This window comes from Salvelinus alpinus, chromosome 3, assembly GCF_045679555.1.
Source record: "Salvelinus alpinus chromosome 3, SLU_Salpinus.1, whole genome shotgun sequence".
Taxonomy (NCBI): Eukaryota; Metazoa; Chordata; class Actinopteri; order Salmoniformes; family Salmonidae; genus Salvelinus; species Salvelinus alpinus.
In genome coordinates, this window is record NC_092088.1 from 19,631,085 (window position 1) to 19,657,778 (window position 26,694).

Here is a 26,694-nt window from a genome sequence, read left to right on the forward strand (position 1 = left end):
GGCTAGGGGAATTTGTATGTAGTACAACACTGCAATGTCAATCTAGTCATTTTATTTGAGGGAAGGACTCAGGCTCTTTCAGTGGATGATTTAAACCACTAGATTAGTTGGACAACCTACTTAGGGTAACAAACAAAAGGAAAAAATACATGGAAAGTCTAGCTTTGTTCCAAAATATACTTTTATTTTCAAAAGACACAATGTGTGTACAGTCTGTCTGTCTTGCGATGTGAACCCAACATGGACTGTGTGTCATCCCCTCAACTCTCCTATTGTGGCAGAGTGGCATATCCCTATTCACGGGAAGGATTGGTCATTCTTTAGTGCATACAGCAGATGGCAACATGACATGCTGGAGACAGGCAACATAGAGGAACAAAAAATCTAACATTTTTTTCAGAATGGCACAAATTCCCCAATATCAGGGTTCTCATGTCAACATGTTTGCTTTCAGAGCATATTTGATCCCAACTTATAAGGGGGAGCGATACCTCGGTGTCTCAGGCATCCGTCGCTCATAGAATACATCAGTGTGATTGGTCATACAGTAGGTCAAAGGTCAGGATGGGGCCAGTTCCGGGACTTGAAGTATCCCCTGAGCGCGACCAGATCCACAGCGGGGAAGTAGGCTCCAATACGTTTCCTCACCCACCATTTTCCCTGGGGACCACTGCCAGGCAGGGTGAACCTATACTTGAAGTGTTCTCCTCGGACCCACCTGGGGAAGGAAGAGGGGGGTGGGGGGGGGGGGGGGGGAAGAGAGAGAGGAATGGTTAGTGTGACTGACAGAGAGAATACAAATACACATTTCATATCGAGAGGAAACATTCCACTAGAGGGGGCTAGAGGACAAGGATTCTTTATTTTATTCTATTTAATATTTAAGAGAAAGTGAGGCTTGCACGTATTATAACGCAGACACACGCACCCACACACACGCACACACACACAACCTTCCACTTCCACTCTGCCTCAGCACAACACTGCTGAGGTCAGTTACGCCTTCAATGCAGCTGTCTCCAACGGCAACTCCTGGCCATTTTAAACAAATTAAACGTACTTACAAAATAAACTCACACAGTATGTATCAAACTGATTTACGCCATCTTCTGTTTTTATCATGGACAACCCTGTAGTGGAGTACATAGTTTGTGGGCTTTAAAAATAAGGGCGTCCAGTCTCCTCTGTGTTAGTCAGTGTAAGTGTACCTGGGGTTGTCTCTGCCCTGGAAGGGGTTGTATTCCATCAGTGAAAGGATTGATGTGTCGTTGGCTAACAGTCTGCCTGCTATGTGGATCACCCACTCACTCTGCTCATAGGTCTGGGAGAGAGAGAAGGAGGGTTAAATACATGGAGAAAGAGGGTGTTCTGAAGAAGACAGAAAAACAGGGGACATTTGAGTGAAAGATCAACTGTCATATCGAACAAAGCCCTCAATCTGAAGCAGTCTACCATTCCAAACTTTTGAGCGGATATTGAGCTGATCTGCGACATCATAAACCTTCCCCCTCTTGCCAAAATGTCTGACTGGGATTTTCTTGGTTCTGGGATTGGATATAAACCAGCGGGAAACCCTATGCCCTGAGAAGGGGACGATAAAACAGCGCGCCACGCGGCCGAGTCTCTGGCCAGAACTACACCTGAGAGAGCTGTAGCAAGAGTTGAGAAGAGTGTGGGCAGCTAGCCCTGACAGAGGAAATTACTCCGAGCAGGTAGTTCTGGGTCCAGACTTTACACAGAGTTAGCCAGCTCACATCCAAGGCAGGAATTTCCCACAAAACCAACAAACAGTAAAACAAATGAAACAGAATCCCTGATTCTTATATGTCAACTTAGAGCCGGGTACTGTAGATCAAAGGTCTGTGCTGAGTCCCGGACTCTGACTGTACCTGGAAGGCAGCGAACCACATGAGCCAGTCGAGCCTGTAGTGGTAGGGGGAGATGAGGCAGGGGCGTCGGGTCAGGTCCCCTGGCTTACACAGGAACTGGTACTCCTCCCACACAGCCTCTGGGTCCTTAGGGTCCTCATTCATAGTACCCTGCAGAATCACCTCAGTCCGCTCCTTAGTGATACTGCACAGAGAGGGAGAGAGAGAGAGAGAAATGGAGGGAGAGAGGGAGGGAGCCAAAGAAAGTTGTGAGGGAGGGAAAGTTAAAAAGGATGGCAGAGAGTAGAGAAAAGGAGAGGACCAGAGAAGAATAGAATGAGAGGATGTGGCAGTTTGGACTGATCAAGTGGAGAGATACAGAAAGTGTTGAAATAAAATGAGAGGAAGAGGAGAACGATACCTGCCGAAGGCCCCGTAGGTGTTGACGATGCGGAGCGGGTCAAAAGACGTGTTCATCACCTGTTTGGTGCTCAGCAGGTTCAGCACTACAGGAACGCTCAGGTAGCCAATCAGAACGCCCAGAGCCACATTCACCACTCGACGAAAAAGCATACCTAGGATGGAGAAGAGGTGCAAAAAAAGAGGAAGTGTGTGTGCCTGTGTGTGTGTGTGTGTGTGTGTGTGTGTGTGTGTGTGTGTGTCTGTCTGTCTGTCTGTGGAACTCAAGATACCTCTGGCAGTAGCCAGAGAGAGGGGCTTAGCCTATGAGGTCATGAGGCATTTAGCCACTGACAACTGGAGGAGCTGACAGCTCCAAATCCCCACGACCCGTCTCGGATTGAAATGCCAACCCGTCAACCAGTCCCACGCATGTTAAAACCATCCATCAGAACTATACCTGTTGTTTGACTTAAATAATGGACTTTTATGACCCCCAAAAATTCTAAAAAGCAGCCATGGTGCAGGTAGAGAATGTTAGGGCCACTTAGCAGATATATTACCCAGCATAAAACTAAAGCCATTAGCGATTCCTGGGAGACCAATTAGCTAGAGCCTATGCCTGCTCTAACACACCACATGGGCATTCCTTCCTCACTTTCTCTCTTTCTCTCTTCCTCTCTCTCCATCACCCTCTTCCACATCATCTCCAGCTGTCTCTCGCTCTCGTTCCATTCCCTCCTCCCTCTCCTCAGCTGTCCCAGTAGTAATCCACACTCCTCCCATCGTGTCCAAATCGTAAACCCTTTCCTTTATGTTCATGTGCCAACTGCTAGGCACCCAGTCACATTGGTAATGTGTGATTAGTAATGCCTAATACCCCCTGCCAGCACCCTGGTGCTGTCTACCATCTGTCAAGGCCCTATAGCCTGCTAGCCCGCTCCAGATGTGCCTACAGCCAGGTGTGTGTGTTGGAGATGGGGATTGGAGGGTGGGGAGTGGAGAAGGTGGAGAGGGGTAGGGTGCTCATGTGGACCCACTCAATGACTGCTCTTTGGGGTTGTAAACACAAAGCTAAGCCAGGCACGTGGGAAGGGGGAATCCATACACACACACACAGCGTGGCTGGTAGAGACATCAGTCAGGCCTACCCAGTGGAGCGGTAGTCATGTTGAAGGCTGATGTAATACCTCTTCTCCCTCTTTCTGCCTGCCATCATTAGTCCCAATCATAAAACACCCAGACAGGATAGCAGGGCCTCTAACACCAACTGGCTGAAAATAAATACCCAGAAATCCTGGATAATACCCACAATACCGTAGCCCTGTCTGTATCGATTACTTAATTTGTAAAGTTGGGTCTGGGCAGGGGCAAAGAGTGGTGTAGGTTGTGAGGGAATGAAGATAGAAATATAATGATCTATTCTATGGTGTGTGGGCTCTAACTCCTTTAGGATAAATCATGTCTGTTTAGTAGGTACCCCTGGTGGGTTTGGGGGTCCATCCTGCTGCCTCCTCAGCCTGGAGGTCCAGTACGGCTTGTTTGGCCCCTCGGCCAGACGAGAACAGGAACCCCAGAGAGGCATCATCAAAACAGGCCAAACTGGGAACTATGGTCAGCCAATTGAGGAAGCTCAGGTTCCCACTCACTATCAGAGTCACCTAGAAGAGGGAAATGAGGGTAGAGGAGGAGAAACAGAGGGGAGAGGAGGAGAGACAGAAGAGAGGAGAGACAGAGGCGAGAGGAGGAGGAAAGAGAGTAGATGGGGAGAAAGGATAAGGAGTAGTATTTAGATTCCTCCAAAGGTACTGCCAGAAAGATAGCATGATATGACTGATGAGGATCATCTGCTTTGGCTAATAGTTCAGCATACTGCAGCGGGGAAAGTCCTGATTTGCTGTATTCATTCAATTATAGCTGGCTCTGAATAACACTCCATTCATCAAACTGATGACTGCAGTTGCCATAAAACTGCTGTCATGCACCAATGGTTCCACTAGGTGGCAATGTGACGTCAGAGCTACTAAAGGTATACTTAGGCACAGATCTAGGATCAGTTACCCTCCCGAAATCCTAGCCTTTCTACTGTCATCTCACCTGGAACACTATCTGCAGCGTCCCGTTGACCATGCACATGCGTCGCCCCAGGAAGGTGAAGAGAGGGACAATGAGCTCGATGAAGTGATTGGACAGAACCTCGAAGCGATGGAACCACCATGGGGATTGGTGCATATAGTATGACATGGGGTTGGGCACCGGCTGAGTCTGGAGGGAGAAAGAGAAACAGAATGAATACAGACAGACGGAGACAGGCAGCCACTGGCAGTTTGTCAGACACACACACCACGGGAATTGTACTGTTGATAACCACACAGTGCATCTCCAGAGATCGCATTAGAGAGAGGAGTCAGTACCTTCACTCCTTATTTTGGGTCCACCTAACCCACCACATCCTTCCAGTCTTAACCACAGAACTGGGATGAGCCAGAGAGGACCAGACACTGACCCAGGGAGAGCACAACCACAACATGAGTACTTCCAGGTCAAGGAAAAAGCAATTTGTCTCAGTTTCAAAATAACCATATCGATACTCAAATATGAGCAAAGACAGAGGGATAGAAAGAGGCAAACGAAAGATAAGTCATTGCCGTAGCATGAGTGTTACGTTGTGTGTTTTTGCATGTAATGGTAAGGATAAGCTAATGAAAGCACAGCTCATCACAGATAACACTAAATGACCTCTATGTTTGCATGGATTTACATGGTGTCCCTCCAATGACTGCATTTGCATGGCGATGAATGGCAGTGAGATAGTGTATAACTTAACATCCCCACCAGCTTTCCCACTGGCCACAATGACTGCCCAAATGACACCTTGTGCCAAACATGAAATGTAGCTGATCTTAAATGTAAAATAGCTATATAAAAAAAAAAAATGTTCCCCCTCATTGTTTTGGCATAAAACCATGGGACAGAATGGCGTGGGGAAACAGTGTACAATTATAACACCACACCTTCAGGAAGGTTTCCAGAGCTAAGTAAAGCTACTGCCTATTTTAGAAATGTCCTGAGAGAGCTCTTTCAGTACAGAACCAGACAGGGCTGGAGAGTGAGAGAGAGTGAGTGTGCGTGTGTGTGTGAGAGACACCACACCCCCAGACAGCCTAGGGCACCGAGCCTACAACCTCAGATAACCAAACATACCCAGTATGCATACGGCAAACAAACTAACAAAAAAACAAAACAACACCCACCAACCCCCCTCAGCCAGCCTCACATAGCTTCTGCAGTCTTCTTACCCATGATGCATTGCGCTGTGTGGCCCTGCCGTGAGTTTTGAGAGATTGGAGGCTGAAAGGGAGCAGTGTGTCAGCGTCAAGGGGGGGCAGGCAAACCTTACCTGGCGCCCTTGGCTTCCGGTAGAGGGGGTAGGTGGTGTTAGGTGGGGGGGGTGAAATGTAAATCCGCTTTACCCCTGGAGGTGTTGACAGGTTAGGAGCTGGCAGGTCAATGTTTAGACGGGGATATGGGCCCGTTAGCCTGCATGGAGGTACTGAGTCCGAGTCTTCAGGATCCATATATGCTTTACCATAACCCCAGGTTAAACAACATGGGCATCCAGGTTAAACAACATGGACATCCAGGTTAAACAACATGGACATCCAGGTTAAACAACATGGACATCCAGGTTAAACAACATGGATGGTTAAACAACATGGACATCCAGGTTGAACAACATGGACATCCAGGTTGAACAACATGGACATCCAGGTTGAACAACATGGACATCCAGGTTAAACATGGACATCCAGGTTGAACAACATGGACATCCAGGTTAAACAACATGGACATCCAGGTTAAACAACATGGACATCCAGGTTGAACAACATGGACATCCAGGTTGAACAACATGGACATCCAGGTTGAACAACATGGACATCCAGGTTGAACAACATGGACATCCAGGTTGAACAACATGGACATCCAGGTTGAACACAAACACTATTGCAATGTGTCCTTAATTTTTTTAAACACTTTTTGTCAAATTCTACAAGGCGTTCATTTAGTCTCTGATCCATACAGGTTCACTTGGCTGACCACCACTGTTGCCAGAAACCCATTAGCCTCCACGTGAAGCCCTAACAAAGCTGACATACTGTAGGCTGATGGATCTGTAACAGGAGGCTCAATGGGCCTGAATGAGACCCCTGTTTCTCAGCAGACTCTCTCAGATAGGCGTGATGGTCCACAGACAGAGGTCCCTTCGAGTTAACAGGGTTTAGAGAGGAAGGTGGTAAGGGGGTATGGTGAGGTGCCAGGCATCCCTCCACACCTCTCACCTAGGAACCCCCAAGACAGAAGCAGCCTGGAATAAGGGAGGTTGCGGGCATATTTGGACATAAGTGTTGTGAGGTAAAATTTCAAGGCAACAATTATGACAATACTGATAGGGTAGAGGAGTGACAAATTAACATGGACACAAAGGTACATGACACAAATTAACATGGACACAAAGGTACATGACACAAATTAACATGGACACACTTACCCACTTAAAAACACATACACATACACAAAAACAAACACTAACCCACAAATAAGGAACAGAAATGAGAAAATCGCAGCCACGAATTAGAAGCCATGCTTGACCAGTTAGACATTTGAATGTCTGTTCAATGTTTCACCCACCCTGTCTGTCCCCCTTATAAGGCAGCAAATTAGGCCGTTGAACACACCGTTAACTCTAATCAACCTCAAATCAGTTCAACTGGTCTCCTCCTTATATCATCATGACTCTTTATGGCCTATAACTTGCTAAAGGCAGGCTCTTAAAATGGCGGGCATAAAGAAATTAATGAGTCGTCGTATTGACCAAAGAAAATAACCATGTTTCCCATTTAATGGGAATTCCACCCAGCAGGCGAACAGAGCAAAAAGGAGCAGTGCCGGACAGGGCTAACAGACTAAGCATGGGTTTGTCATACGTTAAAACCTGTGCAGTGAAGTACTATACAAGGAAGAGAGATTCCTGGTATCAATAGTAGGATGAAATCGCCCCTGAACATTAATCCAAGGTCAGTTTAATGTGTCGTCCCCTTGATGGTTAAGGTTAGGGATTTGGTGAGGGGAAGCTGATCCTAGATCTGAGAGTAAGTTCTACCCAGACAGCAGAGCATGTCAGTACAGTATGTATGCATCAGTACAGTCCAGCCTAAGGACAGTAGACCGTTCAGGGACTTTTTCAAGGCCATAAAAAGCCAGTCAGTCAGTCAGACTCCAGGGAGACGTGGTGTATTCCTGGTCTCTGTCATTAGACAAAACGCTCCATGCCGTCTCATCTCCCAGCTGTGTGGGTTATAGCCTAGAGATGACACCGCTGTGTTCTCCCTTCCTATGGAGAAAACCCAACATGAGGCATGTCTAGCAGCCGTTGTGGCAGACAGTGGCTCCCAATGTCCTATCATATGCTAAGAAATGTATCGTCACCCACTAAGTAAACAGAAGTCCTATTTCTTATCCAGGACCAAGACTTAAACCATTGCCTCAGTCGGTTTCAATTGAACTTTTAGGTCTATGTGTAAGCTTATTGTTTAGCCTGGGGAGCTCCGCCTAAGGAGAATATCTAGCTTGGGGAAGCACTGGTGTGTCCACGGCCAGCCAGACAGGAGCAGTCGATCCAACGGTGTGGCACAGGAAGATAGATAACAAAGTGATTCGTTTAACTAGGTTTGGGACAGCAGGCGATTGATAAGGATCATGTGCCAAGGCCTGATCTCTCAGCACGACACAGCACAGGCCAGGGGAAAGCCCTGACGACAAGATGCCAACAAGCACTGCTGACAAGGATTGAGGGAGCTGTATTGCACTGAACGCACACGCACCTCGTAGTGGTAGTCCATGCACGTCAGGTCCCTCCAGCAGCGGTCCCCTCTGATCTTGATCAGCCCCTGCAGAGAAGACAACGACACGTCAATCATTCAGCTCAACTCAGGGTGACATTTTCATGGTGCAGACTTAAAAATGGGACCCTCCATCTTTACCATCCCCCTAGCCAGTGGTTCTGTCCAGGTGTGTTAGTTTGTGAGGTTTGTGGAGAGCATATCATTGGGACATACAGCAATGACATGTCCTGCTCCAATTGACCAACAGTCTGTATTAAAGTCTGTAGATTTTGTATTGGATCGGTCTGTATCTAATTTAACATCCTCGAAATTACCATGAAACCAAAACTTCAGGCCTACTACCATGTCAATACAGCATATAATCAGTGATCATTCAATATGAACCACGACAGTAGGAAGGTGTGCTAACAATCACAACCAATTCTGGAGGATTGCAAGATGTGGGTTGGTATGATACAGTTTGTATGTACATTAGATAAGAGTGACTCCATATTCAACCAATCTCCCTCATGATGGCCAAAGCAGCATATTACTTCTGTTGGTACCTAGCTAGCACTAGCAAGCTAGCTAGCGGTTAACACTGAATCGCCAATGGCTAGCTAAATGGTGAGAGCATAGCTATTCACACAGAGCGACTCAAACAAGTATCATGTAAAACAACCTGTTTGTTGCATAAAGGCTCTTTCTGCTCGTCAATTCTGGCAGAATAAACATTTGTATACAGCCAAGGCAAAAATCTATTTGTTGTGATTGAATAAACTGTCTCCATTCAAGCCTTGTATAAGTTGCCGTATTGTCTGCCTGTACAAATGAAGAGATCGTTTGTTGTATTGCAAAGAGGAGAGGAAGATTATATTGCAGTAATTAAATTTCCCCTTTCATTCATTCCGCTATGCGTCTGTTGAGATACAACGGAACTTTACGGAACTTTGTCGCTGGCTAGATGAAGACAAAGCCATAGAGGAGCTCAGTCCGTCTATGGTAACTCGACTGGGCAATAAATACTGCGGCGCTGTGTCTTGTCCACTTGAACAGCTCCTAGTAGCAGCTCTGTGGGTCTGTGGTCATTTCTAATATACTACTCTTCGTTCTAAGCTTAGTGTTAAGGCACACGGTGAAGTTGCCCCCTACATGTCAGTTAAAATGAATAATAAACGCTGCATTCGGAAAGTATTCAGACCCCAATTACTTTTTCCCACATTTTGTTAAGTTACAGCCTTATTCTAAAATTGTTTAAAATTGTTTCCCCCCCCTCAATCTACACATAATGCCAAGCAAAAACTGTTTTTTAGAAGTGTTTGCTAATTTATAAAAAAATAAAACGGTGAAAAATGACATCTACATAAGTATTCAGAGCTTTTACTCAGTACTTTGTTGAAGCACCTTTGGCAGCGATTACAACCTTGAGTCTTCTTGGGTATGATGCTACAAGCTTGGCACACCTGTATTTGGGGAGTTTCTCCCATTCTTCTCTGCAGATCCTCTCAAGCTCTGTCAGATTGGATGGGGAGCGTTACTGCACAGCTATTTTCTGGTCTCTCCAGAAATGTTAGATCGGGTTCAAGTCCGGGCCACTAAAGGACATTTAGAGACTTGTCCCGAAGCCACTCCTGCGTTGTCTTGGCTGTGTGCTTAGGGCCGTTGTCCTGTTGGAAGGTGAATTATCACCCCAGTCTGAGGTCCTGAGCAGGTTTTCATCAAGGATCTCTCTGTACTTTGCTCCGTTCATCTTTCCCTCGATCCTGACTGAAAAACATCCCCACAGCATGATGCTGCCACCACCATGCTTCACAGTAAGGACGGTGCCAGGTTTCCCCCAGATGTGACACTTGGCATTCAGGCCAAAGAGTTCAATCTTGGTTTCATCAGACCAGAGAATCGTGTATTCTCATGGTCTGAGAGTCTTTAGGTGAGTTTTGGCAAACTCCAAGCGGGCTGTCATGTGCCTTTTACTGATGAATGGCTTCCGTCTGGCTACTCTACCATAAAGGCCTGATTGGTAGAGTATGGCATAGATGGTTGTCCTTCTGGAAGGTTCTCCCATCTCCACAGAGGAACTCTAGAGCTCTGTCAGAGTGACCATCAGGTTCTTGGTCACCTCCCTGACCAAGGCCCTTCTCCCTCGATTGCTCAGTTTGGCCAGGCGGCCAATGATGGAGGCCACTGTGTTCTTGAGGACCTTCAATGCAGCAAAAAAAAAATTGGTACCCTTCCCCAGATCTGTGCCTCGACACAATCATGTCTCGGCGCTCTATGGACAATTCCTTCAACCTCATGGCTTGGTTTTTGCTCTGTGGGACTTTATATAGACAGGTGTGTGCCTTCCCAAATCATGTCCAATCAATTGAATTTACCACAGATGGACTCCAATCAAGTTGTAGAAACATCTCAAGAATGATCATGGGAAACAGGATCCACCTGAGCTCAATTTCAAAGCTAAACCTGTTTTAGCTTTGCCATTATGGGGTATTATTTTAGAATAAGGCTGTAACGTAACAAGATGTGGAAAAACTCAAGGGGTCTGAATACTTTCTGAAAGCACTGTATGCATGTTAGGCCTCCATGATATTCACAAACAAAACAAGAGAGACAGGAGCAACTGAATGACTACTAAAGCAACTGAATGACCCGAGAGAGCGAGGAATTTATGTTGAGCGAGAGAGGGATGCATTGACGGATATGAAGCTGGATTTAATGTGCGTAATCATATTAAATGAAGCATGAACAAAATTAAGAGAAAAATGAGGAAGGCCAACAGCTGATGCGGGCTATGACTAAGCTATCTGGCTCGGATTTAATCTCCAATTCTAGGAAATAAAAAGCAGCACTGATAAAAGACGAGCGGGAAAAATGGAATTAAAAGCTGGTTAGCGATCCATTACTTTCAAATGAGCTTCAGAACATTACGACTGACTCAGAAAACAGTCAAGGGGGAGAAGTAGTCTTCACTCGTTTTCCGACTTGTGTTTCCTCTTTGGATGCTCCAGAGAACTTAAAGCCACACCTCTATCTGCTCTTTGCACAAACCTATGAACCAATGCAGTTACCAGTGCCTGCAGCCACACACATGGCTCAGTCAGAGCTCATGCATAGGTTCTCTCCTCAATGGTCTCATGCACCACACAGACCAGTCCTAAAGGTCTCTCTGTCCCTCTCCACTAATGCAATAGACGCTGATTGGTGAAATCAGGGTCTATATTGCAGGCTGATATATCGCTGGGGAAGCAGGGAGAGAGGTTGAGGGACAGAGGGTGGGGTAGATGCGCTCGCTGACGGTGGACGCCTAATTCATGGGTTACTTTTGCTATTTATCAGCGAGCATTCTTGCATCTACAACATTACAGATAATCTAATAAGCGCGCCGGGAATGTACTTTCTCCCTTGAAAAATGTGATTCCATTCATTTGAAAATTATCCCCCCTCCTCACCCTCCACCTTTCAGCTGGGCTATAAACTTAACCAGGATAAATGTAGTTGTCTGCTTGTGCCACCCGCCTGCTGTCCTAATGCCATATCAAACAGGATTGTTTACTACCTGCAGCGACGGAGGGCCATTATGAATATTCTATTGAAGTGCTAGCAGATGTGCTTCTGGTGTACATGAATAAGTGTTGTTTTGTGCTGTTCTCAAATCAAATCGAATGTTATTGGTCACATACACATGGTTAGCAGATGTTAATGCGAGTGTAGCGAAATGCTTGTGCTTCTAGTTCCGACAATGCAGTAATAACCAACGAGTAATCTAACCTAACAATTCCACAACTACTACCTTATACACACAAGTGGAAAGGGATAAAGAATATGTACGTAAAGATATATGAATGAGTGATGGTACAGAACGGCATAGGCAAGATGCAGTAGATGGTATAGAGTACAGTATATACATATGACATGAGTAATGTAGGGTATATAAACATAAAGTGGCATAGTTTAAAGTGGCTAGTGATACATGTATTACATAAAGATGGCAAGATGCAGTAGATGGAGTACAGTATATACATATGAGATGAGTAATGTAGGGTATGTAAACATTATATTAAGTGGCATCGTTTAAAGTGGCTAGTGATACATTTTTACATAAATTCCCATTATTAAAGTGGCTGGAGCTGAGTCATTATGTTGGCAGCGGCCACTAAATGTTAGTGGTGGCTGTTTAACAGTCTGATGGCCTTGAGATAGAAGCTTTTTTTCAGTCTCTCGGTCCCTGCTTTGATGCACCTGTACTGACCTCGCCTTCTGGATGATAGCGGGGTGAACAGGCAGTGGCTCGGTGGTTGTTGTCCTTTATGATCTTTATGGCCTTCCTGTGACATCGGGTGGTGTAGGTGTCCTGGAGGGCAGGTAGTTTGCCCCCGGTGATGCGTTGTGCAGACCTCACTACCCTCTGGAGAGCCTTACGGTTGTGGGCGGCGCAGTTGCCGTACCAGGCGGTGATACAGCCCGACAGGATGCTTTCGATTGTGCATCTGTAGAAGTTTGTGAGTGCTTTTGGTGACAAGCCGAATTCCTTCAGCCTCCTGAGGTTGAAGAGGCGCTGCTGCGCCTTCTTCACAACGCTGTCTCTGTGGGTGGACCAATTCAGTTTGTCCGTGATGTGTACGCCGAGGAACTTAAAACTTACTACCCTCTCCACTACTGTCCCGTCGATGTGGATAGGGGGGTGCTCCCTCTGCTGTTTCCTGAAGTCCACAATCATCTCCTTTGTTTTGTTGACGTTGAGTGTGAGGTTATTTTCCTGACACCACACTCCGAGGGCCCTCACCTCCTCCCTGTAGGCCGTCTCGTCGTCGTTGGTAATCAAGCCTACCACTGTAGTGTCGTCCGCAAACTTGATGATTGAGTTGGAGGCGTGCATGGCCACGCAGTCGTGGGTGAACAGGGAGTACAGGAGAGGGCTCAGAACGCACCCTTGTGGGGCCCCAGTGTTGAGGATCAGCGGGGTGGAGATGTTGTTACCTACCCTCACCACCTGGGGGCGGCCCGTCAGGAAGTCCAGTACCCAGTTGCACAGGGCGGGGTCGAGACCCAGGGTCTCGAGCTTGATGACGAGTTTGGAGGGTACTATGGTGTTAAATGCTGAGCTGTAGTCGATGAACAGCATTCTCACATAGGTATTCCTCTTGTCCAGATGGGTTAGGGCAGTGTGCAGTATGGTTGCGTCGTCTGTGGACCTATTGGGTCGGTAAGCAAATTGGAGTGGGTCTAGGGTGTCAGGTAGGGTGGAGGTGATATGGTCCTTGACTAGTCTCTCAAAGCACTTCATGATGACGGAAGTGAGTGCTACGGGGCGGTAGTCGTTTAGCTCAGTTACCTTAGCTTTCTTGGGAACAGGAACAATGGTGGCCCTCTTGAAGCATGTGGGAACAGCAGACTGGGATAAGGATTGATTGAATATGTCCGTAAACACACCAGCCAGCTGGTCTGCGCATGCTCTGAGGACGCGGCTGGGAATGCCTTCTGGGCCTGCAGCCTTGCGAGGGTTAACACGTTTAAATGTTTTACTCACCTCGGCTGCAGTGAAGGAGAGCCCGCAGGTTTTGGTAGCGGGCCGTGTCAGTGGCACGTAATTGTCCTCAAAGCGAGCAAAAAAGTTATTTAGTCTGTCTGGGAGCAAGACTTCCTGGTCCGCGACAGGGCTGGTTTTCTTTTTGTAATCCGTGATTGACTGTAGACCCTGCCACATACCTCTTGTGTCTGAGCTGTTGAAATGCGACTCTACTTTGTCTCTATACTGGCACTTAGCTTGTTTGATTGCCTTGCGGAGGGAATAGCTACACTGTTTGTATTCGGTCATGTTTCCGGTCACCTTGCCCTGGTTAAAAGCAGTGGTTCGCGCTTTCAGTTTCACGCGAATGCTGCCATCAATCCACGGTTTCTGGTTTGGGAATGTTTTAATCGTTGCTGTGGGTATTACGTCGCCGATGCACTTTCTAATGAACTCGCTCACCGAATCAGCGTATTCGTCAATGTTGTTGTTGGACGCAATGCGGAACATATCCCGTGATCGAAGCAGTCTTGAAGCGTGGAATCAGATTGGTCGGACCAGCGTTGAACAGACCTGAGCGCTGAAGCTTCTTGTTTTAGTTTCTGTTGTAGGCTGGAAGCAACAAAATGGAGTCGTGGTCAGCTTTTCCGAAAGGAGGGCGGGGGAGGGCCTTATATGCGTCGCGGAAGTTAGAATAACAATGATCCAGGGTTTTACCAGCCCTGGTAGCAAAATCGATATGCTGATAGAATTTAGGGAGTTTTGTTTTCAGATTAGCCTTGTTAAAATCCCCAGCTACGATGAATGCAGACTCAGGGTGTGTGGTTTCCAGTTTACATAGAGTCAGATAAAGTTCGTTCAGGGCCATCGATGTGTCTGCTTGGGGGGGAATATATACGGCTGTGATTATAATCGAAGAGAATTCTCTTGGTAGATAATGCGGTCGACATTTGATTGTGAGGAATTCTAAGTCAGGTGAACAGAATGACTTGAGTTCCTGTATGTTGTTATGATCACACCTGGAAGGCAAAACACAGGATGCGCTTCGGGATAGTCATATTCCTGGTCGTAATGACAGTGAGTTGACGTTGCTCTTATATTCAGTAGTTCCTCCCGACTCTATGTAATGAAACCTAAGATTACCTGGGGTACCAATGTAAGAAATAACACGTAAAAAAACAAAATACTGCATAGTTTCCTAGGAACGCGAAGCGAGGCGGCCATCTCTGTCGGCGCCGGAAGTAGCTAGCAAGTGCAAGCTGTGTTGTGTTGTGTGTTGTGTTCTATTCCTCCAACACAGAGCCAAAAGAGAAGAATTAAAGAATTGGGGAATATTAACAGTTCTTAGGGGGTAATTACTCACTGTTATGCCACATCAACTGCAGTTTAAGCTAGGGGTTGAATGACAGACTGGAAGACGGCCTTGGATTGGCAAACCGTAACGTTCTATACAAGATATTATGATGTCTGCCGGAAATGATATCAAAATGGCCCTTCGAAACGAAAGAGCATGGGAAAGAAACTTCATATGACACATGTGTAGAGGGGAAAAACCCAGAATCAAAATGTATACAACAGCTTAAAGCACTAGTCTGTCTTGGCCACGTATAATCAACTACAACACCATACAGCCCTTGGAGGACAAGCGCTTAAATCCTTATTTCTTCTGAGAAGACTACAGTCAATAAAAAGCACTGAGACTTCAACTCCAGTTGAAGCAGCAAGAACACAATGCAAACTCACTTCAAAAATCTCTTATTTAGACAAATAAATCAGCATTGATGCTCTGTGAGAATGTGCAACCAGGACATATTATTGACACATTGCTGGTCATGGGGCACGGAATACACAACAACTCTGTTTGACTTTGTTAGGCCACATTGGGGTTATCAGGGCATTAGATTCTGCTTATAAATCGTTGGGTGTTGACTATAATACAATTCAGTCATGAGGATCATCAATTCCCATTGTCCCATATTCTGACCACGGAGTAGGCCAGTTTCCCGTTCTCCAGAGAACCTAGGTGGTTCGACTGCAAAGTTATTAGGGAGGCCATTTTGACAATCGTTGAACGGAAAGGCCTTTAACGATATTCAGTTGTCACTGAAGTAGTGCTTTGTGTTGTTAACACCACAACAGAAAATGAGAATAGTTCTACTTTGTCAACAGGCATAAAAACAGTGAGTGGTTGGGTGCAGGCAGCCATTATCCCATGAAATTTGTCAGCCACCATTAAAAGAAAATCCTGGCCATGACAAATTGAGTCGATGCATGCGACTCCAATAAAAGACCATTTGAGCGTTTTGTTCCACAGCACTGGGCTCCATCCATCCACGGCGAACCACAGAACTCCAGGTGCACGTTGGCTGGAGCCCTTCGCAAATGTGCAAACGACAGCGAGCAAGTCCGTCTATTTCCTGTTTGGGTGCCGCGCGGAGATTTATGCAGACTCCCGACAATAAAAGTAGGGTATGGTGGCAAGGAGAGTGAGCGGTGAAAGTGTCGTGGCTGGTTTGGAAGGCTGTAAGTCAGGGACTGAGTAGAGAGAGAGTAGAGAGAGAGAGAGAGAGAGAGAGGCTGGGCAGGCTGAGGTAAGCAGGCCCTGAGGATGTCATTAGCACTACCCAGACCTAGAAAAAGCAGGTCGACCCGGGACAGTCGTAAAAACAGACACAGACTCCCTGCTAGACGACATGATACGCTAATGTAGGTACTGTACGGCTGATAACTGTCACATACAAGACGAATGGGTTAGGGGTTTGGTTTCGATTTTCTTTTACTATGCTTCCTACAGTGATGATACTTCCTAAAAACAGAATTCCCTCAGTGATAACCAATCATCAGTGTAAGAACCACAGAAACAAATCACCAACACCCAATGACACTGCTTTCTCCCACTGGCAGCCATTGGCATTCAAAGACAGTCAGTAACCAGTTGCACACTGGATCAAGCCAGCATTCATTTCCCTACAAAGGAAAAAAGCCTATATACTTACATGTAGTATATTTTTCTCTCCCCCAAAAAGAGAAAACTTTCATTTGGCGTCAGGGGTTCATTCTGACTACAGTAAATGAAAGAGTGACGTGGCTCTGGGCTTGACCAGAGAGGGGCCAAGGGACGTCCTAAACCCGATCACCCCTGCCAGCTGCCTAAAGGTACGCCTCGATGCCCCTGCCAACCGCCTAAACAGGAAGGCGTTAAACACTCCCAGAAACCTTGAAACATGAACATGTTTCTCCGCAGGATGCAATCAACTACATTACAGTGAGTCTTTTATTCTGTGTCAACTTTTTATGCTACGTTGACCCCTCACCATCGGTAATTCCCAATACTGGAAAACAATGATTGTTTTATGCGTAGCTCCCCCTACCAACAATGTCCCAAGTCCCATCAACAGTCTTCGAGACAATAGAGAACTCCGAGGCCAATTGGGGCCAGGGCCAACCTCAAAACTCATCAACAACCCAACGACATGGATACGAGCCAAACCAACAAACAGCCTGCAGGAGACACTTCCTCGCAAAGTGATCACCCCAAAGGAGAATGGAACAGTCCAACCAGACAAGCACTTTACTGTATTATGGTTTTACTGGACTTCTTCAAAAACAGGAGCATGGGGGAGATGCTCTCCATCATTGCCTGGTGCACTCTTTCTACTAGGCCTACCGTTCCTCCTGCAGGAGTGTGAGATGTGATACCTCGTGCAAAGGCTGTGAGACAGCTAGTTTACTGGCCAGGTCCAACCTCTACCACACCCAATCATGGGGCACCACACCAGCTCACTAGCACCCTGATTACCATGATTGTATTTCACAGCTTAAACGCTGACACTGCCCTGTGAATCAGATCCCATTAGTACCACTTAGCAAACCGCCTGGACTTACCCTCTGATGCTAACAGCCTGGATAATGAAAGGTGTGTACGCACACGCACACACACATAGCTTAGGACGCGAAAGCAAAAGCAGAGGAACCATTGAGGAACAGGGTAAGAGAAAGAAGTGTGCTGCCAGGAGGGATATTTTTAACATGTGAGGAAGGGCCTGACTTGTAAAGTCACTCAAAAGAGAGAATCTGTTTAGATGAATCTGCTGAAGGAAATTAGCAAAGAAGAAAATGTGATGTCCTCAATAGCACCGTTATTCAACAATTTTGACAGCATAAGCAATCAAGATTGGATAAAACAGACAGAAAGTAGACATTGAGAAAAAAAATCATTGAATTGGGTTATAAACTGATGCTTTCAGAATCCGAACATGAAACAAGTCAGGACAAAGTTTCTTCTTCCTTAGGGTCCCTTCAAAGTTTACTGGCTACGTCCCCTTCACTTAAAAGGGTTCTCAATAGCACTCTAACAGTGGTCAACCACAGAACAAGGGATAGATTACCCTGACCTAATCTAACCAACACTTACATGACAAACACTGAGTGAACATAGCATGGCTTTTATAATGGATAAATAATACTTTGTATTTACAGTGTCAATCTAAGGAACTTAAGACGTGACAAGAATTTCCTAAAAAGGTTTCAACTTTAACCTAATGTCATCCAAAAATCAAGCTCTGAGTCAATTTTCTAAACGATATGCTTTCAATTATAGTGAAAAACAAATGTAACCTAGCTGCCCCGACCACAATAAAAACCATGATTACCCCGTGATTAAAAAGCTGCTTATTGGTTAAGCCTCAGCCATGTCTGAGGGGACCTGAAGTGCTTTTCTGTTTTGAATAAATGTGTTGTAATGACTTTGTGTCTAGGGGAAATGACAAGAGGGGCTTGTACACTTGTAAGCACTTAAAGTCAATCATACTCTTGGCACTGGGGTAAGCTGAATGAACATATAGCTCCCTCGTTGCTCCGTCCTCTTTATGGGCCTAATTGAAAAAACACTTTGGGCATTGTGGCAGGTTCCAACCCCCACGTTTTAAAAGACAACAGCGTTGGGTTGGTTTTCTCTCTCCACTAAACCATAAAAGAGACAGACAAGTTGCCTGACTGACTGGTTCACATATTTGCATTTACAACGTCTGTTTTTCTTAGGGATGGTGTTTTGTTTTGACCATAGAGAAGTGTCTAAGCCCAGTAAACACGTTTCTTATAAACACGTGAAAATTTCACCCGTGTTTTTTTCCACAGACTATGAGGGGAATTCAGTGTCAGTGTGATAGATGTGTGTGTGTGTGTGTCTGTGTGTGTCACTCACGGCGCCCAGCATGATGCGAACGATTAGCCAGCGGAAGGTCCAGATGGAGATTAGCGAGGGGGGGCAGCGAGGGGGCACCTGGGACAGACTCCACACAGGACACAGGAAGATCCCCAAGAAGCCCGTCTCCAACAACTGACTCTCCCAACCTGAAGACAGAGGGAGAAGTGAGAGGAAATGGGGGAGAGAGAGAGACAGAGGGGAGGAGAAACAGAGGGAGCGAGAGAGACAGAGCAAACGTTCAGAGAAAGGACGTCAGGGAGAGGGAGAACAGGAGACAGGGGTTTCAGAAAAAGGACAGGGGCATGACGAATAGTCAAGCAGATGTGGGGAGAATATAGAGTGACAGTCCAAGTGTGTGAGTGAGGATGGAGAATAAGAGGAACCATGACATGGAATGAGATGACTAAGGGGCAGGAGAGATGAAGACATGGGATATATGAGAGAAAAGGCCATTGCTAAAGGACAAGTGTGGCAAAGGTCAAAAGTGACCACATCTCTCAGCATGCGAATGCTGCATGGATACATACATCAGGGGAGCTACTCAGTTACCACATCTGTGAGGAAGTAGGGAAAGTCAAAAAGTTAAGGCAGTGGAGAGTTAAGAAGTGGAGAGCAAAAAAAAGAAGCAAATTCCCCTTGTGCATGTCACGTTGCATGTTTTTGTGTGTTTTTTTAATAGTCTGAGCTGCCCTCACCATTCTGAAGCATTACAGTCAAAGCAAGAAGAGCAGCCGGGGATGCTTTGAATAACCAAAATATGGACAGCTGTAATTGTAGAAGTGAATTAGGGCCAGTTATCCGTCTGTCTATGCAAACATCACTGTTCTGGAACGATCTCTATCTGTCATTCTACAATGATGACCACAGATAACCTCCTCTGGCTATGTGCATATGTCCCTGATGGCCAATCACTGGAGGCTTGTTCATAAATGTAAAGTGAAAAGGTGCAGAGGTAGTGCACGTGTGCCGTCATGGGTGTGTGTGAGTCCACGCACCCATGTATAATACAAACATGTCAGTCGATCTAATTCCAGACTGGCCTGATGTGAATGCAGCAGAGGGCTCCCAGTGAAGGCCCACCTGCTCCCGTCTCTCCTCAGAGAGATCCAGTGTGATCTGTGCAGCTGTTGGCCTGTTCGCCCCTCCTAACAAAGGCAGTCTTTGTAGCCCTCGCCCAGTGGACATGCAAACAGAGATAATGACAAAGATGAAGAGAGAGAGAGAGAGAGAGATCGAGGGACACAGAGTACAGTATGTAGTTGAACAGTCTTAGGACTAAAGAAGGAGGAAATACATTTATTCTTGGTTTTGTTTTAATTTCTTTTATCTAACACCATCTCTACAGTGTTAGATTTCCTTGATAAACGGGTCTTCTGTATAATGAGCGAGGGAACGAGAAAGGAGAAGGGAAAAAAGAGACCACAAAACCTGACCAGAGACATCCGACTGGAGTCATTCACTCCAAAGTGTCATTAACCAATCAGTGAGGTCAAATTGATCTGGGCTCTTATCTGAACTAGCGCCCTACATCCAGAACTATTTACACTCAGCCCTGCAGCGATTAGATTGGACTCAACAGTCTGATTGAATTGAGTTATTGGGATGAACAACTGAGGAATCCTGCTGAGGCAACAAAAAACCAGCTGAAGCCTTACCAGCCACATCTGCTAACCCTGGGCAGTGCTGATCTTGGATTAGGTCCTCCCTGTCCATACAATAATATTCATTATGATCTACTGTAAAAGGCTAAACTGATCCTATATCAGCGCTCCTACTCTGAGACACATTTTGAATACAGCCAGGCCCATCCAGGGCCAGATGTTTACTGAGGTCTGAGGATAATGGGGTTTTGGGTGGCATGATACACCGACTCTGATCTCTATGCCAATAGGCCAATTTGCCAATAGAGACTAGTGAGGGGCATTAAACCATGTCAGCTGAGTGTTGATGAGATTATGGATTGAAATGTAATCATCCCAAACCTCTGACTATGACCCAGATCATATTAACACATCTGAGCTGAATGTGACCGCTTCAGAGGGGATAACAAGGGCTCAGTAGTGGTTGTGGGAAGGTTAGATAAGGGCTAGGTTGTGGAGTGACGAAAGAGCAGGCTGTTACAAATCTCAGGTCCAGGTTTCTCCAAAGCATGTTAAGGCTAAGTTTTTGCTGCTGCCTACATACAGACTCCAATCATTGGCCACTTTAATAAATGGATCACTAGGCACTTTAAATAATGCCACTTTAATAATGTTTACATATCTTACACTACTCATCTCATATGTATATACTGTATTTTATACCATCTATTGCATCTTGCCTATGCCGCTTGGCCATCGCTCATCCATATGCTTATATGTACATATTCTTATTCCATCCCTTCACGTCTGTGTATTCGGTAGTTGTTGTGGAATTGTTAGATTACATGTTAGATATTGCTGCACTGTCAGAACTAGAGGCACAAGCATTTCGCTACACTCGCAATATCACCTGCTAACCATGTGCATGTGACCAATAGAATTTCATAGGTTAGGTTGGATTACTTGTTGGTTATTACTGCATTGTCGGAACTAGAAGCACAAGCATTTCGCTACACTCGCATTAACATCTGCTAACCATGTGTATGTGACTAATAAAATTTGATTTGATTTGATTTATTTTCCGACTGCCTCGGACCACTTGTCGGACAGCTAAATGTGTCGTTAGAGGTGCTTTTTTTGCCCTTTCTGCGTCACTTTATACACAGAAAACCTCCGCTAAACATAGAATCTAGCTGTTTATACGTTTCTCTGTGACTGCCGATAATATAATTAATTGTTGACTGAAAATAGGCCTTCACAGTTGCCAGTGTCTTTGCAACTGTTACAAATAAGTGAAGAATAAAACTAGAGATGACTGCATAAACAAAATAAATACAGTATAGGCTACATGGGCCTAGCTATTTCAATCATTTTGAAATCAATTAATTTTAAAAGGGATATTTTGGGGTTTTGAGGGGACGGAGCATAAAAAAACACAGCATGGTAGCAACACAACATGGTAGCAGTACAACATGGCAGCAGCACAAAACATGGTTCAAACATTAGGCACAGACAACAGCACAAAGGGCAAGAAGGTAGAGACAACAATACATCACGCGAAGCAACCACAACTGTCAGTAAGTATCCATGATTGAGTCTATGAATGAAGAGATGGAGATGAAACGATCCAGTATGAGTGTTTTTTGCAGCTCGTTCCAGTCGCTAGCTGCAGCAAACTGAAAAGAGGAGCGACCCAGGGATGGGGTCACTGCATGCAGTTTGAAGAAAGTTGCTAACAAGCGCTGGTGCAATTGCTAACTAGTATTAGCACAATGACTGGAAGTCTATGGGTATCAGCTAGCATGCTAAACACATGGCCTTCCATGCTAACAGATAGCGCAATGACTGGAAGTCTATGGGTAACTTTAGTTAGCATTGGCTTGCAAAATTACCTGTGTCAAATCTGTGATTTTGTGCACTATTATGGGATAACCAATAGCCATGCTGCCTCAATATTTGCAGCCATAATATATAGGAGATAATCTCTCTAAGTCTAGGAGCCGATCTGTCGTCAGTATTGTGGAACAATTCCTATTAAAAGGTATGATTTAAATGGAGAAAGCTGATCTGAGAGCAGTGCTAACTTTCTTGCAATCCTATCAGTATTGACAACTGGCCCAGCGTCGTCCGGGTAAGGAGAGGGTTTGGGCGGCCGGGAAGTCCATGTCCCATCTCGCTCTAGCGACTTCTGTGGTAGGCCGGGCGCATGCACGCTGACACGATCGCCAGTTGGACGGTGTTTCCTCTGACACATTGGTGCGGCTGGCTTCCGGGTTAAGCGAGCAGTATGTTAAGAAGCAGCGCGGCTTGGCAGGGTCGTGTTTTGTGCATGGCTCACGACCATTGCCTCTCCCGAGTCCGTACGGGGTTGCAATGATGGGACAAGACTAACTACCAATTGCATATCACAAAATTGGGGAGAAGGGGTATAAAAAAAAATAAAACGGTACAAGTCAAAAGTTGGGACACACTTACTCATTCAAGGGTTTTTATTTGTACTATTTTCTACATTGTAGAATAATAGTGAAGACATCAAAACTATGAAATAACACATATGGAATCAAGTAGTTATCAAAAAAGTGTTCAACAAGTCAAAATAAATGTTATATTTGAGATTCTTCAAAGTAGCCACCCTTTGCCTTGATGACAGCTTTGCACACTCTTGGCATTCTCTCAACCAGCTTCATGAAGTAGTCACATGGAATGCATTTCAATTAACAGATGTGCCTTGTTGAAAGTTAATTTGTGGAATTTCTGTCCTCAATGCGTTTGAGCCAATTAGTTGTGTTGTGACAAGATAGGGTTGTTATACATAAGATACCCTTATTTGGTAAAAGACCAAGTCCATATTATGGAAAGAACAGCTCAAATAAACAAAGAGAAACGACAGTCCATCATTATTTTAAGACATGAAGGTCAGTCAATGCGGAACATTTCAAGAACTTTGAAAGTTTCTTCAAGTGCAGTCGCAAAAACCATCAAGCACTATGATGAAACTGGCTCTCATGAGGACCGCCACAGGAAAGGAAGACCCAGAGTTACCCCTGCTGCACAGGATAAATTCATTACAGTTACCAGCCTGAGTAATTGCAGCCCAAATAAATGCTTCACGGAGTTCAAGTAACAGACATCTCAACATCAACTGTTCAGAGGAGACTGCGTGAATCAGGCCTTCATGGTCTATTGCTGCAAAGAAACCACTACTAAAGGACACCATAATAAGAAGGGACTTGCTTGGGCCAAGAAACATGAGTAATGGTTATTAGACCGGTGGAAATATCTCCTTTGGTCTGATGTCCAAATGTGAGATTTTTGGTTCTAACCGCTGTGTTTTTGTGAGACGCAGAGTAGCTGAACAGATATCCCGCATGTGTATTTCCCACCGTGAAGCATGGAGGAGGAGGTGTGATGGTGCTTTGCTGGTGACACTGTCTGTGATTTATTTAGAATTCAAGTCATACTTAACCAGCATGGCTACCACAGCATTCTGCAGTGAAACACCATCCCATCTGGTTTGCGCTTAGTGAGATTATAATTTGTTTTCAACAGGACAATGACCCAACACACCTCCAGGCTGTGTAAGGGCTATTTGACCAAAAAGGAGAGTGATGGAGTGCTGAATCAGATGACCTGGCCTCCACAATCACCTGACCTCAACCCAATTGACCTCAACCCAACCGCAGAGTGAAGGAAAAGCAGCCAACAAGTGCTTGGCATATGTGGGAACTCCTTCAAGACTGTTGGAAAAGTATCCCAAGTGATGCTGGTTGAGAGAATGCCAAGAGTGTGCAAAGCTGTCAAAGGCAAAGGGTGGCTACTTTGAACAATATAAAATATTTTTTTTGTTTGTTTGATTACTACATGATTCCATGTGTTATTTCATAGTTTTGATGTCTTCATTATTATTCTACAATGTAGAAAATACAAAAAAATAACACATAATAATAACACAAGCCTAAGTTCCATCGCTATCGGGAAACCGGTCCCAGATGGATGTTGTAGTCTTACAAATGTAATTGAATGTAAGTAGTTAACTTACCAAACGAATACCTGTAAGGAGAGGAAAAAATAAAATAGATCAGCATAAAAATAGATATTTTGACCTGATTAGAGAGTTGGCCTAACCTACATTCTGTACCAAGCACTTACCGCATATTGCAATACTGTACCCACAATCGTACATATCAAATTACATGTGTCAGAAGTTAATAAAGATGAAACACTGAATAGTGTTGATAAATAAATTGACTTATTCCTATTAAACACGCTGGACTAAAAAACGGGACATACCAGTAATGACCCTTTAAGACTAATCAGCTAACTGAATCACTGTTGGCATGATGGCCTTGAAGTCTCCAAATCCACATCTTTCATTCAGAACATAAGAAGCAGATGGTGAACAATTTTGAAAATGTCTCCAGGAATTGTCTACCCTCTCTTCATCTTATTCTTCAGAGCCACAAAGAACTTCAACAGAGCTGAGAGAACGAGGGAGAACGGTCACGTGTTTGTCTGTCTGTCACTGTTGTACAGTCCATCCCTCCCAAAGACTTGAGACTGAACTATCTTCTAGCCACAACACAGAGGCCCAATCAACATGTTCTCTCACTCACTACTGGGTCCCCTCCTACTGGCCCAGACACAACCCTGTAAACTACACCCTACCACACACATGGAACATAAGCAGTGTGTGTGTGTGTGTGTTTATACCAGTGGATGTTGCTGAAGGGAGGACAGCTCATAATGATGGCTGGAACGGAGCAAATGGAATGGAATCAACCACATGTGTTTGACGTATTTGATACAGTTCCACAGATTCTGCTACAGCCACTACCACGAGCCCGACCTCCCCGATTAAGGTGCAACCAACCTCCTGTGGTGTTTTTCCAACCCATCACTCACCAGATCTGCCCCACACTGACCAGAGAATGGTAGAGCACCCACAGCATGGCCATGATGATCATGTTGGCAGTGCCAGTCAGCAACACAAAGCCTGACAGCGCCATCCCCACCAGGGCAATGCCATCCAGGTTGGCATCCATGTCCGTCCAGTCCAGGAACCACAGGATAGAGGGAGTGTAGGCGAAGGCAGACATATCGATCTTCCCCCCCACATAGCGCTTCACACTGAGAAGGTAATCCTTACAGGGCAAGAGGCCTCGCTCTCCTATCAGCTGTTTGTTCTGGTTGTAGGCAACAGTGAATGCAATGACTACAGGGGGAGGGATGAAGGGAGAGGGGGAAGAGAGGTGGAGGAAGTGAGGTGAATAAAGATAGGTTTATGAGTACTAGAACGAACTGTCTGGTTCATTTAAGAATGTGACAGGAGAACAATTGCTATGTTTCTTGGTAAATGGTAATGTGGACGATGTGTCCATGTCTACTTGAACATTAAATTGGTTTTAACTCCAACTACCACCATACAATACACACATGAAAACTGACGAGAATAATATAGCCTACGCAATGGTCTGGAAGCCATTGTAATGGAGCCAGTGCATCATAACTCGCTACATTGTCAGAATATCACACTCGAACTTACAGTAGATGAAAGCAATGGAACGTAGAAGCACAATTCGAGTGAGCCAGTAAGTCCCGGTTTGCAATGTAACCAATTCTTTCTTCTTTGCTTTGCAAGTGTCCTCTTCATTATTTCGGATGTTGTCATCTGAATGTGTCGTTGTTGTCTTCCATGTTTCGACGCGTCTTTTTCTCAAAGTGCTTTCAGAACTCTCACCGTGAGCCGCCATGTTGGTTGACGCTCTAAAAAAAACACGTGATCAGAGGGCTCGTTCAAGAGTGTCTAGAAGCGTAGTGTCTGAGTTTTGAAAAATCCGTGCGTTGCTCATTGCATATGCTTACCGTGGAATGGATAGCCCATCTATAGCTCATCTACCCTTGAACAGCAGATGTGTCTTGCAAAATCGTATGATTGGTGGGCTTTCTTCTTCTATGGTATATTGGCGATCACACAATTGAAAGTGCATCCTGCCACCTACTATGCAGAATGGAGTCAAGATTCCCCCCAAAAACTGAACTACCAATAATAATAAAAAAAGAAGAAGCAATGATCAGATCCCTACACAGGCTCAATGGGAACCTGGGAGGGCAGGTCTTCTGGCGCCAGTACCACTTGCAAGTCTTCAGATGTAAAATCCTTGAGTCCCAAAAACTTTTCTGCCGCAGGCACAATAATGTTAAGTTTCTTCAACTTCTTTAAGACTTATGCAGTACAGTTTATAACGGTGTCAAT

General features: G+C 45.3%; 1 protein-coding gene across 3 annotated transcripts; it reads right to left on the reverse strand.

Moving 5' to 3' along the window:
* Positions 1 to 163: 163 nt before the first annotated feature.
* lmf1 (lipase maturation factor 1) lies at positions 164 to 26,324 on the reverse strand. 3 transcript variants are annotated; one of them, XM_071391828.1, is made up of 11 exons: positions 25,984 to 26,257; positions 25,344 to 25,653; positions 24,481 to 24,491; positions 18,859 to 19,007; positions 8,150 to 8,215; positions 4,365 to 4,532; positions 3,748 to 3,928; positions 2,290 to 2,443; positions 1,890 to 2,073; positions 1,209 to 1,321; positions 164 to 718 (listed from the first exon to the last, which is right to left on the reverse strand). In XM_071391828.1, the coding sequence occupies exons 1-11, from the start codon at positions 26,189 to 26,191 to the stop codon at positions 553 to 555; spliced, it is 1,710 nt and encodes a 569-aa protein (XP_071247929.1). In that variant the 5' UTR covers positions 26,192 to 26,257; the 3' UTR covers positions 164 to 552. The 3 variants fall into 3 exon arrangements, with proteins under 3 accessions (XP_071247929.1, XP_071247930.1, XP_071247931.1); XM_071391829.1 differs by lacking the exon at positions 24,481 to 24,491 and having other exon boundaries at positions 25,333 to 25,653; positions 25,984 to 26,324; XM_071391830.1 differs by lacking the exon at positions 24,481 to 24,491 and having other exon boundaries at positions 25,984 to 26,242.
* Positions 26,325 to 26,694: the final 370 nt, after the last annotated feature.

Bases quoted from the DNA above. Each gene is read 5' to 3' on its own strand.
- lmf1 (XM_071391828.1), bottom strand. From the start codon at position 26,191: ATGGCGGCTCACGGTGAGAGTTCTGAAAGCACTTTGAGAAAAAGACGC. The intron at 8,216-18,858 runs GTGAGTGACACA...TCTTCTCTGCAG, and splicing joins TTCGCATCATGCTGGGCGCC to GGGCTGATCAAGATCAGAGG. The intron at 719-1,208 runs GTACACTTACAC...TTCCTTCCCCAG, and splicing joins CAGGGCAGAGACAACCCCAG to GTGGGTCCGAGGAGAACACT.